Source organism: Temnothorax nylanderi, unplaced genomic scaffold, assembly GCF_030848795.1.
Source record: "Temnothorax nylanderi isolate EJ_2023f unplaced genomic scaffold, tnyl_v1.0 TNYL_tig0096_pilon, whole genome shotgun sequence".
Lineage (NCBI taxonomy): Eukaryota > Metazoa > Arthropoda > Insecta > Hymenoptera > Formicidae > Temnothorax > Temnothorax nylanderi.
Window position 1 is genome coordinate 332,808 of NW_027249158.1, and position 15,616 is coordinate 348,423.

The window sequence follows — 15,616 nt, forward strand, 5'->3', positions numbered from 1 at the left end:
CGATTAAGATAATATTCGCAATATAGTCCTAAACCAACCCCAAAAATAAGTACCAATGCGTGCGAACGTAATCCGCATTAAGAGAGGGTCGGCGAGCCGCGAGAAGCGTTCCGCGTTCGCGCCAGCGTTGGCTAATTGCGGTTGGCGAGCGGAGCTAATCATCTTCCCCGTCGCTCCTCGTCGTCGTCGAACCTCGCTCGGCTTTCAGACAACGGGCTACGACGCCGACGTCGGGAACGACGCGAACGTCGACGATCAACACCGCGACGACACACGACGACGCGACGGCGATGGAAGCTCTCTTTCTCTCTCTCGGGTGATTTCGGGCAGACGGTTAAGTCGCGAGGGTGGCGCGGGGAGAGCGAGAAGACGGTAGGCGGGAGGGACGGAGGCGGGGGGGAGGCTGTTGCTCGGCATTCGGCTGCGTTCGGGTGGGGCGACGGCGGCGAGCCGGGACCGGCCGAGGCGACGAGAGATTCTCGCAGTGCCGAACCCCGTCGTTCGCCTCGCAATTGTCTCGTCGCTCTTCCGTATCTTCCGCATCTCTCTCGACCTTGTAATAATAATCGCGTAATAATACCGTTCACATTAATACCGCCGTAAGTACCTGTGCCCGACTTCGCGCCGTTCGCCGCCGCCGCCGTCGCGGCCGGAGTACAAGCGTGAAGGTGTCCGCGCTCGCGCGTGTTTGTGCCTCGACTTGCCTGTGGTGCCTCGCGCGCGACTCCCCTGTGCGACGATTTACCACCCGACTTTTTGCCGCCTTATCAGAAGAATTTAGAAGAATCGACGAAGTCGTCTCTCTCTCTCTCTCTCTCTCTCTCGCGTCAGTTTACGCGCTCGCGGATCGAAATCACGTGATATTCGCGCCGCTGAAAATCGGGCGCGCGCGCGCGTAACCGAATTCGGAGTCGGAAGTCCGCTCGCCCCCTCGCGCCTCGCGCGGCGTGATCTGTGCGATCTCGAATCTCGACACACCGTCGCCTTCTACGGATCTCCCGATTCGCGTCGCGTCGCGTCGCGCCGGCAAATCGATCCGCGTCCTATCCCGATCGGCGCGCAACCCGAAGGTGTCCCGTTTCCGTCCGCTGGAATTTCTCGTGTCTCGTCGCCGTCGTCGTTGTCATCGGGGAGAGAGGAAGTCATCCCGACGGAGACGAGAATCGTCCTGGAAGCGACTATGGAGGCCGGAGCCCGCAGCGACGCGCCGCGTTCGACCAAGCCGAAAGCCGCGCGGACCGAGGTCCCCGCCGTCATTGTCCCTGCGAGATACGAAACGGTAACCTCCGGGAAGCTGTCAGCCAGACCCGCCGATTTCGTCCAAGTACCGCTGATGCAGGTAAGCTCTTACGTAATGCCCCAAGTCGTACATATATATATATATATACACGTCGGCGCGTATATGTGCGAGGCGAAGCAAGCGAACCACCTCGCCTCTCGGCCCATTTGCGGCGCGCCAAGCCGACGGCCGGGGACGAGGGTGGGCGAGAGGGGCTGCGAGACTCAGCGAACCAAGTCGTTCAACCCTCTCGCGGGCCGGAGACTGCGGCGGGGAGGTCGACACCCCGCGCGTTCGCCGGCGCATACGATCGATCCCCGCGATCGATTCCCCGGCAACTCGGGACGATTCTCCTCGCGTTCCGGTACGCCGAAGCGCAAATCTGAAAGCCGCGAAACGTCAACGCGCGCGCGGGTTTTTTTTTTTGCTTCCCTCGCGCGCACGTACTTACCACTGTTTACCTCGCCTCTGTCCTTCGCGTGTTTGCTCGCGTCCTACATTGACTTCAGTATAAATATATTGTTACGCTGCCGGAGACGTGCGGTCGCTCCGAATCTGTCTGGCGCTTGTAACACAACATTGACGCGTGTCTAACTTGTCCGATTTATATCTTTTTTCCCCGCTTTTATAATCTGCGATCTGTAATTCTTCGTAACCCAACGTCAATCGCGTGGTTTTTTCTCGGTAATTACTCGCGCGAGAGGTGTATTTAATACCCCAACGTTACATCTCAATTTTCATCGTTCTCTTTAATGATTTACAATTAAATAAAGGTTAATAATAGAATCGGGAAAAACGCTCTCAGGAAGGTTAATAATATTCTGTATATTTGTTAGATAAAAACAAGTGCGGAAGTTCTTTATTTGTGAAACAAATTATGCTGCATTCGATCGATAAAATTTTACTTTGTGAATTTAGTTGATTTCTGAGACTGGAGTGTGTTTTACAACCGACGCGAGTAACTGATTGTGAGGGTCAACGAGATAGTAGACTGACAAATAACGTGCTTGGCATTCGATAGATTCTACACGATTTGTAGTAGCGTGATTCTTCCTCGTTTTATATATTTAGATTCGGATTGCCATTAATTTTATGCCAGTGAATTAACGTGATCGAAGAAAGAGCTACTTTTATTGAGTTATCTTTAATATTTTATTTTGTATAATTTACATAGCTATTAAAAAAGAATAACTTATTTTGTCGTCTATTTCTCAGAGTGGCTATTTCTCAGATTAACAGATATGAAATATATTGTGGCTCCAATTTGAATAAAAAGAAGACCGAATATAAAAAGAAAGCGAATTAAAAATCTCGATATAGGAAACAAGTTTTCGATGCAAATTGTAAATTAAAAATATGAATATTTTCGATTTACGATTTGCATTGAAAACTTGTTTCCTAAATCGAGATTTTTAATTCTAAAAAACTTGTCTTTTTGACGAAATATCTAGCCCCCTTCTTAAATATCGTATACCTAATGAAGTATATAAAAACAGATTTAAAAACAAGTAACATTTCAATTTAATTACTTATCTTATTTAATACCTCTTTAAGTATAAATTATGATAAATTGAACACACACAAGACTTCTTTCTCAAAAATCGTGATACATAATTATGAACTGAAATAATATAATGAAATAATACATAGATACATATTTAGCAACAAGTAATTTAGAACAGCTGTAGCTTCATAAAATTTTTTTCGATTGTATTTTTACTTTCTAAAGACAGTCTCAAGATTTTTTATTTCTAGATTCTTTAACAATTTTAATATTGAATCATTTTTTTTTTAAAGAGTTGAATAAAATTGTAGAATTTTTGGAATTATATATAACAATTATTTATCAGTTGATTTTAAGTGATCATCTTATCTTAGTTATCTTAATGGAATTTTAAATTAAATCTACCAAGATATTTAATATTGAAAATTAGCGTGTCTAAAAATTAACTCAAGTAAAATAGTTCTCCTTCGCCGTTATCGAGTTATCGAGGAGATCCTCTTCAAAGCCAAAGAATTTGCAGGTTACAACTTACAAGGATGATATTTTCCGTATACACATCCGCGTTGTTGTTCGCTTGCGTTATTTATTATCCGGAGTCACACATGCGATACGTCAATCTCTCTAAGGCCCAGTTTCACAAGTGTCGGTTAACTTTTAATCTTAGATTAACTCACTCTTCGTCTCCTTCTACCGTCCCCCTTAGAAAGAGACGAAGAGTGAGTTAATCTAAGATTAAAAGTTAACCGACACTTGTGAAACTGGGCCTAAATCTAAACAGTTCGTCTTTCGTTATTTCCGAGATTGCGGGCTTTGAGGAAACGCGCTTCCTTGCGCGTTATCAAATCGGAATCTTTATTGCATGTGCAAGAGAATTCGTGCGTGAAAAAGATAATGGCGATTAGATAAGTGAAATTGGAGGAATCTCTTTAAGAATCGCGCGTATTCGAGCAATCGGAGATCGCTGATCTTTGGTCGAGTTAATTACTCGCGCGAGTACAGATTCAATTGAATTGTCTGTGTTTCCAAACTTTTAAATTGCCCTAGAAGTTTCAATGAGAAAGAAAGTGCGTGAAATACTTTATTCTTTCATTGGCGAGCTCAAAAAGAACAAGAAGATATCTGTAGAATTTTCCACACCCTGAAAATATCGATGGCGATATTTTGAGTTAATCATTTAATACAATTCCGCAACTTATTTGTCTTTAGAGTGAAACAGTCTTGTAATCTATTACCGGAACTTTCACGAAACATTCGACGACGGAGACTCTATTCCAGCACTTGGAACATTCTGTCGAGAATTCGGTTACTTCAGTGTAATACCGTTTTACGAAATATCGCGGAATGATCCGTCGATAGGTGTTTTCGCGCTATTTGATTGATCGTGGGCGTGGATAAAGAGCATTCCCATTTAAATGCCGTTTTTCCGCTTAAGTGCGTGTGCCGCGTGTACCGAACGCAACTGCGCTCCGATTTGATCGCCACGGCGAGAAGGGAAACGAATGGAAAGGGCAGAATTTATAAGGAACGACAATTATTAAATTTGCATAACGGGTGTTCGCGGCCGGCCACGATCGACGGTGGCGTTGGCCAATCAATGCCGCGGTATGTATTAATTTACCGGTCGCAGTTTCAATGAAAGGTGATATTGATCACGTGGCTCGCCGCGCGGCATTGTCTGCTTCGTCGCAAGACACTTTGCATTAAATTATATGTTTTTATTATATATTTATTTTTATTATATATCTATATTTGTGTAAAAGAAAATACATAAAAAAATATATAATAAAAATAAATATCTAATAACAACATATAATTTAATGCAAAGTATCTTTTTATATATACACATTCGAATAGGGAAATAATTTAAATTTTACTTAAGTTTGAAATTTTGCTTGAAGCACATATTAAATGACATTGTGATAAATATGTGATACGTGGGATATCTGTCTGCGACAAAATTTTCCCGACCGTTATTGAAATTTATGACAGGACGGATACTTACTTTGATGATATTTGTATATGTACTGTATTTATTATAGCGTCAAGTAATACGCACCTCAAACGAAATTTAATACTTCAGCGAAATTTGAATTGTTTCTCCATTCGGATGTATGTGTGTATACAGAGCATACGGTTTTTCTGACTAAATTTACGTAACGAAATACTGCTCATGTGCCTTTCTTTCTTTACGTAGGCATAAAATGGAAATATCGATGCATAGAGAGAACCGTATCTTTCAAAAAATTTTCTAACATGAGTACAAAGTTACGCAATCCTGCCTTCTTACGCATTCTAACTTCCGTTACTTTCCATAGTGTAGCATAAAGATAAGTCCCTAATAAAAATGCTATTCAACATGTATTACAAACGATCAAAATACGAATGACATTGATATCACGACTTCTATACATTCCGGAAATTTTATCATATATGCCGTCGATGCACGCATATGGCAGAAATATTTCCCACGGTTGAGAAAAGGGTCACGCGTGATAAGATAATTATTTACTTACGTAGTGAGAATAAATACAAAGTAATCAATGATATCATTAACATTTTTGAAATATGCATTGACGATTTTAAACTGACGATTCATTCATTTTTAATAATTTAAGCATACAAAGTAGTTTAATAATTATCACGCTAATGAACGTTGGATAGAAAATAATTTATCATTACATGCTCGTTAGATCAGAGATCGTGAAAAGTTTGTTGGCGAACGAGATCTCTGAAATAGTTAATTTTTAATAATAATAATTTTATCTGTATCTAAGAATGTCACACAGTGTAATATCGTATGACAATCTATTTTCACTAAAATCTATTTTCAGAAATATTTTTTTAGCAATTTTTGGCTAAAATTAGTTAAAACTTGCTTAAAATTAAATTTGATTGTCTTAAAAATTGATATCAATATATAAAAGAAAAAAGTTTAATACAAGATGTAACAGAGAAAAAAAGAATATTGGATAAAAATTGGATAATATCTATTGGCACGTGATTACGAAGAGATGAGATTAGCCGATTGCTGAAAACTCGTTTTCAATCAAAGTTTGGACGTAAACACCGAACGAAACTTCGTAACCGAAGAAAGTGATTTCTCTCGTATCTATACGAGTTGCTTTTTCTTCACATACCTAAATACTTTTCAACTGTTTCATTTCACTTTAATTGTGGTCGTCGTCGCCTAGCGTGAGCTTTTTAATACTCTTGTATCGCACTCCCACGCATCACTCCTCCTTCGTTCTTCGAACGATCATTTGCGTCTGCAATGACGTCATCTTCTCTGCACCTCCGAACAACGAGATTGCTCCCAGAGCAATGGCACGGTTATCGATTGGTCAGGCCACAGTGTGATAAACGTAGAGTTGCTTACATAGTATTTTGATTGAAAAGTGTTATCGATACTATTGCTCTCGAGATAATAAATATTTTCGTGACCTGAGAAAGGCAGAGTTACAGGGAAGAAATACCGGCGAGCTGAACAATGCTACATTACTGCATAAGAATCTCTATAATAAATTTTGGAATGTGCATTTTTACATCAAAATTACTCGCGTTGCGCTTCTGTTAATTTACTTTTTTTTTGTAAACGCTTCTCTCCGAGATTATGTCATCTGCGACGCTGCAGGCTGTCGGTTGCTTCGCAATATTCGGCAAGTGCGTAAATGATTAAAATGTCGATGCTTTAATGCATCCTTAATCGTGGCTTAAATGTGCCAAACATGTTTACCGCGTATTATGCAATACTGAAAATCTCGTGATTCGTGCAGATGTGGAGCATTACACGCGATAAATGAGATTGGGGAGATGATACCGGAGAGGAGGAGTGGACGATGACTGTTTTCGTATCGCGACAAATAAGATTATTGCCGACGTATTGAAGATCGAGCTTTCGAACTTTCTTGATTTGGTGTATTTTCTTGTCGGATTGCAATCGTCACCTAACTCGCTATATGTACGAATGATAACAGCGGCCGAACATAATTTTTTTAAATACGAAAGGCAAAGTTTATCTATACAGATTTGTGTAAAATTACATTAACGCAAACTAACGATCGTTCGACCAGTGACATAGATTCCGAAGATGTTTGTACCATTAATCAACGATAAGTAACGAAAATATCGAAGGAAAAAGTACGGGTAATTTTAGCATGCGTGGGATCTCGTCCAATGATTTGCATAATCTAAATATAATAAGCATAATCTGAGCGTGTCAAATAAAGAACGTCGACATCTACGATTCACGTCGTATTCCATATTTCCTATATACCGAAAGCGAATTTTCAACCGCATTTCGCTTTTCTTTTTTTCGTAGAAATAACACTTAAGATAGAGTTGTTTCGAATTTTCGAATTTTTAATCGCAAATGAAGAAGAGCACTCCATCAAAGGATCTTACAATTAGTGGAGATCGAAACTGATTTTAGAATTTGCATCGATATATAAGTATAATTATTTGTACATACTATAAAATTCGATTAGTCGCATGAATTTTAATATTAATGATAGCAAACGTGAAAGATTTTTTTTAAAATTTACTTTCAAAGTATTAAATTGCGCAATCGCAATTATTGATGGAAAGTTTATTTCGGAGATACGTTGCGGGCCGATACATGGCCTATTTCGAGGCCTCGGCCGAGGCTAAAGTTACAACGGAGATTTTCGTAACGTCGACTGAAGTCGGCGTTTGTATTTTTTGTCGATGTTATTCTTGCGTGTGTATGTGTTCGTGTGTATGTGTATGTATAATATTCCGCGGGAGAATATTGTACAGACACACGCACGATCTTCTGACGTTGCCAACCCGAGTGCGGCATCTCTTATTTACCCGAAAATACCAGAAGAAGGTCGCGCGCTCGTGTAACGTTATAGTGTCGCGAAAGTGAAACGAGAGTCGGCTAACGGTATCTCTCTCTCTCTCTCTCTCTCTTTCTTTCGTCTCTTTCGCTCTCGCCCGAAAGGTTAATGCGTTAAGGATCGGACGTATACATACTTATGTATGTCATAAATCGAAAATGCTCGCGGTGAAGATGAGATGTGCTTTTAGACCTCCTGCTACAGTAATTAATCCCGCCAGACACACGGCTCGACCGGCTCTGAATATACAACGTGTGCGGTTCGCGTAAAAGGTGACTCGTGGATTCGCAGATTTAGATTGCAACCACGACGATGACGTAGACGCGGAGCGGTCGATAGACCGCGAAAGGAGCCCGTCAATGTGCGTTCGTCTACGTGCCTCCATTCTCGAGTGCAGTGACTTCTTGTCGAAAATTAGCCGGCGTGCCCGCGCAACGCGATCCAATTCTTAGCGGCTTGTCAAATAAGTGATTGTTGTTAAGAATTCATATAGCATGTGTTTTGGAGATTATTTAGCACGTTTTATGAGTTTTCTTATCCTTCACACGTGTTTCGTATGTTTCTACGAACATTGAAATATTTATGTTTGCCATATACTTACCTTGTTGATGAAATAAAGGTGCGATATCAAGATTGCGACGAACATAAAGATTTTATAAACACATTCTTTTATAAAGGAATAAAAACTTTATGGGCATTTAGTATTTATTTCACAATTAATTGTCTGTATTATTTAATTTATGAATAATTAGATATTTTTAATTGCATTTTAATGTAACAACTTTCGATTTTTTATTTTAACGTGATACATGTTATTTCTGTTGAAATTTTTTATAAGAGTAAAAAAAAAGAATTTTAATGCTCGTTTAGAAATAGATCGGTACCGAGATAATAATATCTAAAATATGATGAGACTTGAAAAGTTGTTATGAAAACTCAGTTTTTCTCCCTTCTGCGGGTTTATCTTTCATTTTTCATTGCTTGAAACTCATTAATAACATCTTCTCGACTTTCGGAGTCAAGTAACAAAGGTGAAGTCAGTAATCCGATATACATAAAATAAAATTACAGAGAAAATACATTTAATGCAAAAAGATAAATAGTATATTGTGCACCAAGGGGCGAAAGTAGCGTTTTTCAGACGAGTGTGAAGTTTGCCGCCCGAGCCGAAGGCGAATCCTCCCTAGGGAGGAAAGTGACCACTTTCCTCCCTGTTTAGCGGGTGGAAAGTGGTCACTTTCCGCCCTAGGGAGGAAAGTGGTTATTTTCCGCCCGCTATGCCGCCTTGGCGTGAAATTGACCGCTTTCGCCCCTCTCTACAGGCATGGAAAGTCGAACTTTCCGTAGAGGTGTTGTGAAAAGTATATTTATGTCTCGTTTTTATTAAAGTTCCCGCGTTATTGCAGACATTAAAATCGTGACTCTTTTTCGCATTTGTCACTTTCGTAACTTTCATAGCGAATAGTATGCACTATCCCCTGCGAAAAGACATAATATTGCGGCGCTTGGAAATCGGATGAGTTTAATTTGATCGACGAAAATAGAATAAGCTTAATCTTTTGATTAACAGACCCACGCGTTGTTTTGGCACGGGTATTGGACTTGCTTTACGATATTTCCATTACGCAGCGTTGATAACGCAACATTGTTTATCGTATTTCGGGCAATTGAGTACACATCGCACGAGCGGCATTATCTTTCGGAGGATAATTAAGCGAGCTTGTTTGTTTGATTGAAAGATTCACGCACTAAATACGTAATGCAGATTTCTTCTTATCGTGACTCGATTCAACACGATAATTTGCTTGCTTATCTCAATGTAAATAATTTTTCAAGAATATTTAAGTGAATATCACACGTACCGACTCTTTCTCTCTTTCCCTCTCAACTCTCGTAACAAGCTGGATACATTCGCTATTTTGACAGATATGTTTTGCTGCTCGAAATTTTATTTGATAGTTCGCGCATAAGTTATATTTAGAATCATTTTGTGATTTGTACCTAAGTAGATTTATTAAATGTCATCCAGATTAAATGTTTCAATAAATGAGAAAGTAATGGTTGTAACAAACAAAACTTTGCAAGATTTGCCGAGAGATAGTAAAACTGTTCAGCTTACATAATTGATTTCTAAGATTAATTACTAAATATTATCTATATTTTAGATACTATCAGGAGATATCTGTGCATTAAGTTTATTTTCATGATCAATTACCATATTGTGATATTTCGATCATATCGAGCTACAGTTAATATTAACTATAAAATAAAAATAAGCTGCGCATATTAAGTTTTTTATCTTCTATCTAATCTTAAAGATCTAACTCGGGCAAATCGAGCCGCCCGAAGGAAGTTTGATTCGTTTCCAAGATATAGTACTTATTTTTATAGTATGGAAAAAATGCATAAATGGCCTGAATAAGCCAAGGCGGGCACTAGCACCTCCTCGTGTATCTAAAATTTATGTTTCATTATAGCGATGATAACGGGTAGAGGAATAAAACTCTGCGCGTGTACAAACGCAATAAATTACGCGGGGCTCGCGTGATGTAACAACGACAATCAGGTTTCCCCGATGATAATCCCACGCTTCCGACTTTAAAATTACTTATCCCGGCGCCAATCCGGCCGACACGATTCTCTTGTGGTCGTGCCCGATTGAAAATCGACGAGGCCCGTCGCGCGCCGGAAGTGCTCTCTCTCTCTCTCACCCCGATATTATCGATTCAAAAGCGCGTCTGCCTCTCTGGAAAGGCGTCGACGCGTCATCGGAAGTCCATCCAGCAGCACTCTCCCTGGTGAAAGCTCATTCGCGACATTCCGGTGCAGAACACCATAATCGACTGCGTGCACGCGATAATGAATGACTCTCCCTCGTGTGTAACAAAGCGGACGATCTTATCGGAGTTTTGCGCATAGAAACCCGAAGATTGCGCGCGTCTTACGTCACGACCGTTACGGAGCGATTGTCTTTCTCTCGTACATAAGGCAACGAGATTAGTCACGGTGACACACGACCGCTGAGGATCCTTAAATAGAATCGGCTTTCGTCGGCGGGAGTCAAAGGGTCAAAGGTCGATAATCGTACGTGAAAGGATGTGAAGAAGGGTACTGATTTGGTATATTCGAACGATCGTATATTGAAAGCCTTAACCTTCTATATAAATTTATTGATTTGAATGATTTTGTTTAATACGAAAATCTGTGCATAAATTCGTTCCTATAAATTTTAACGACTTATTTATCAAGATTTGATCAGATCTGTCGTACTTTGGTTTAAAAATAAATAATTATCGAAAATGTTTTATCGAGACGAGCTGCTAATTAAAAATGCTTGAAGTAAATATTTATGAAAAAAGTCCGCTAATGTTTTCAAAAACAACGCGTATAGTTTTTTCAATTAACGGATGTTTAGTTTTTGCGAGGTTAATTTAAAAAAGATTTGATGATACAGCGATCATGTCTTTGCTCCTTTTATAAATTTTTAAATTTTATAAAATTAATAGTTATGTTTGAAAGAAATTCTGTGAGTATGAGTAACTGCAGTGTATATGCATAAAAAATAATTTTGAAAGCTCGATAAAAGAGGTTTGTAATCCGATTTTAATGAAAAGGGTGAATAGACTCTACTTCTCTCTACAGCAGTTAGGTATTTGTCTTGCTTCAAATTGGAAAGTTCGTAGGCTATAATTTAATCGTCATTTATTCAACAGCAGCATTAAATGCATCGCGTAATTTATTGACCGAATTTAACAATCGCTTAGTGATAATTGCAGCTATCATTAGATATAAGTGATATAATTAATTTTACAATATTCCGTGGATATCAAATAATCGTTCAGTTATCAAATAATCGTTCTCGTATATGTGGTATAAATCAATTTTTAAATAGAAACGAATGTTGAGAGAGAGAGAGAGAGAGAGAGAGAGAGAGAGAGAGAGAGAGAGAGAGAGAGAGAGAGAGAGAGAGAGAGAGAGAGAGAGAGAGAGAGAGAGAGAGAGAGAGAGAGAGAGAGAGAGAGAGAGAGAGAGAGAGAGAGAGAGAGAGAGAGAGAGAGAGAGAGAGAGAGAGAGAGAGAGAGATTATATTTATATAATGTTTAATCATTTTTGTATAATACTGATTAATTTTCCACGCGATTTACGAGTGAAGAGCTTTTATTATGAGGAAGAAATTATTAGAGAAACTATTATTTTTATTAATTAGGACATATACGAGCAGGTGCTTTAAACTATGATAGCATGATTATGTTATTTTAAAAATTTGTAGGTAAGAGGTAATTTATTGCTACGTTTACAACGTTCGGAATGGCAGGCGGATGGGTTAATGAGTCGGCACTATTCGTTACTTTGCACGGGAGATCATAATGTACCGGGAAGAGCGATAAATTAACAGAAAAATGTACGTGCCACGTATGCGTTAAAGCCATAGCAAACTTTATATCACAACAATTATTTATGGCGAGATTTATAAAACGCTTGAACCTTACGTAACCGAAATATTTAACTTCGCGTCGCGTCGCGGTTTATGCGCACTCGTTAATTTTTAAAATTTTTAATTAGCCTCGCTCGTGAACCACCGCGATAATCGCGAATCGATTTTGCGAAAGCGTGGACAGGGTCTACGAGCGAGTTGTACACCGCGACTTCGCTGCACGAGAGGAAAGAGATCGACCGAGTTCCGTTGAGAGTGCGAGGAGTCTCTGTCGGCGGATGACCTTATGAAACCGTAATGCCCACATAGTTCGCATGCAAATCCTTCATCCTTCGCGCAAAACGCTGGAGGGCAACCGTTGCGTAAACGGAGAAACGCATACCGCGTCGGATGTAATGCTCCATCGATACAGGTACTGGCCGGCGCGTGAATCCCGCTAGCATTAAGAAGTGGACGATAGTTGCGACATAAATGTGCCTGCGCCTGCGATTTTACGTAAATCCCAGTCTTCTTACGCGCTATAATTCGCGCGAGTAATATAGAAATCAGTAAGCGCACCGAGAAAGGGTAATTTCTTGACGACTGACGCACGACAAAAACGTGTATAATACGCGCGATATTATCCAATTTGCGGGCGATTATAAAAAGCTCATTGGCTAATGCGATAAGTAGCATTAATGATTAATGTTGACTGCTTTATTATTATCCATTATACCAGCATATATTGAAAAAAAAAACAAGTATAACGATGTAATATACGTCGCGGAACAATACTTTTTCTGAGTCCTTTGTGAATTTTTTAATGGTATTAACTCTCTCTCGCTTTTCAATATATTTGAACGCATATATATAAGATCTGTTGGAATTATCTCTCTTTTTCTTTGATCTACGATTTCATAACGGTAAAATAAAATTTATTCTTGCAATTCGTAGTTTATATAAACTTGTAGGAACTTCTCTCTCTCTCTCTCTATTCGAGGTTTATCATAGAAGTTCTTTTATTTGGTATCTAGACAGTTGTTTTGATTTTATGCTAATTTAACACTTTGATTGTTACATTACCCATATTTGGATAACGCGTGAGTTTCCACGAGAATCCCGTTACCTACTTAGATAACGGTTCTATTTATCCGGTTAAGAATGCTTTTACTAAGTATTTATAAAGACATAAAAAAACAATAAAATATTATAAAAGTAAATATACTAGATTTATTAAAAAACGGAATAATTTATTTTTCTACTTATTCATTTGTTCCAATCGCAAAAAGATCTATTATTTCGAGTTACGAATGCAGATATTACAACTCTGAAATGAGTCTTATGTAACTAAAAAAAAATATTAGTGCTAGTAATTGGAACAAGACGTTACCTGTTGTATTTTAGAAAATATCAATTAACACGATTAACTTTTTTTCTTTCAAGCGTTCTCTATTTCAAGTATCGCAATTTTCTCCAACATAATTCTCAAGAGAGATTACCTCAGAAAGCGTTTAATGCCACAACTTCTCTGATGATTCTAAAGGCGTTTTAAAAATGTTAGTCGCATTCTGCAGGTGCGAATATGTGACCCGGTCTCACGTTCGATTTCACGCATTCGCAGACGTTGATACGGCGGATGCAGCTTTGTCGTCGTTTATTTGCGTTCATCAATCAAGGCGAGCGTCATTTCAGACACGATACGTTGGTACGCGCGGTTTTCCGGCATTCGACAGACATTTAACATTGGTGTACACGACGCGCATGCACACGATGCGAGTGTTGTCTATTAATACGTGCCGTACGGCACGGCAGCTCGTCACATGTTAACGCACGCGTATACGTTATTCGTCCCGATTTGCTCGGCGAGATAATTAAGTCGCGGGTTCTCGTTAACGCGCATCGACAAACCAAAACGATTTGTTTATCCGACCGTGAGTAACATTACCGCGGAATGACGATCCGCTCTCTAATTACAGCCATTTAAAGGAAACGACATCGACCCGATGGGCCGCTCACTTTTCAGCCTTCATTAAAATGCAATTATCCCTTTCCCGCTTCAACGCGACAAAGAAACGTGTGTGCGCCCGTAATTAACGCGTGCTGTATTGAACGGAAGTGCGTGGCTCAGATAGCGAGAATGCTTGGCGAAAAGCGGGTCTACTGAAAGATACGAGGTCCTCGGTCTGTTACATTAAATATCCGTGATATATATATATATATATATATATATATATATATATATATATATGTATGTATATATGTATGTATGTGTATGTATGTTAACCTACTGTAATCTTTCGTGGTCAAGCGATAAACGTATTATGCAGGAAGTACGGAAGGAAGGATGTGCCCAATTCGCAGGCGATTCGTAAGTCCGTGCGGTCACACCGAGATATGGTCGCGAAACAATGGCATTGTTGATATGAAAATTAAAGCTAGAACAGCTGTCCGCGGCCGTTGGAGATACTTACTACCTTGAAATTTCTGGTGCATAGTTTCTATTATTAGCCGAGCGCTTTAGAATATTTGATTACGTGCCATTTTCGACTAAAATGATAACGGGAGTAATAATAATGGAATAAATGGAAGTACTTACAGCGAGGGACAGTTTATGTATACGTGAAAGTAGTTACGCGCTGAATTTTTAATACGTCCTATCGACAAATTAATAACAGCTCTTTTTGGTGTGTATTTTGGATTGATTTACCTTCAATTTTAATGAAAGCCTATGTGCTTTGATTGTTTTTGAACGTACATATATGTACAGAAACATTCCTCGGACGTATATTACAAAAGGTGATGGCGCAACGCAAGATATCAAGATGCAATCAATACGGCGAGGGGAGAGAATATTGAGAGAAGGCGCAGCGCGCAGAGATAATGGGGGAATATCGAGATGAGTTTCGATGATGACAGCCACGCGTAAATTCCGAGTTATCGGATATTGCTCGTAGATGAAGTCTCGCCGCGCGCGAAGTGGAGATCCGCGTGACCGTCTATGTTTTAGAGAAAGTCTCCGCGGGATATAAAATCCATTTTACCGGGCGATCGTACGGCGCTTCTTTTTTCTTTTTCCTTTTCCTCGGCTCGCATTCCTTAGCCAACACGCCACGGTGCACCCGATGGAATCTTCTCGTAAATTGCCCTCTTCCGTATTGTCAAAGACGGTGCTTAAGCCATGCAGGGAAAGTTTTTCCAATCTCCGTGGCGTCGATGCTGCTGTGGTGTACGTAGGCCATGTAGGATCGCTCGATTCGATCGGCGATATATCTCTCCGCGAAGGCCGCGATAAATATCGTCTTCTCTGACGAAGGAGAGTGTGAGAGAAAGAGGGACAGACGTAACGAAATCGGGACTTATAACGGAATTATTATCGCGCTCGATGAAAAAGACGATCGTCCGCACAATGTACTTTCCCTTGTCGAGAAATACTCGTCTTCGCTCTGAAAATATTATGATTAAAAACATCTTAAAGAAGTCTTAAAGAAGGATATAACGATTTCCTCGAGGAATCGATCAAGCCGGCCGATCTTTTGGAGCACGATAAATAAATTGAAGGT

At 39.8% G+C, this 15,616-nt stretch overlaps 1 protein-coding gene across 1 annotated transcript in view; it reads left to right on the forward strand.

Moving 5' to 3' along the window:
* Window positions 1-500: 500 nt before the first annotated feature.
* LOC139775316 (terminal nucleotidyltransferase 5C) overlaps window positions 501-15,616 on the forward strand; it is a 116,841-nt gene continuing 101,725 nt past the window's right edge. Inside the window, exon 1 of the mRNA XM_071711221.1 lies at window positions 501-1,339. Coding sequence (XP_071567322.1) covers window positions 1,181-1,339 — 159 coding nt within the window. The 5' untranslated portion in view covers window positions 501-1,180. The remainder of the gene's footprint in view (window positions 1,340-15,616) is intronic.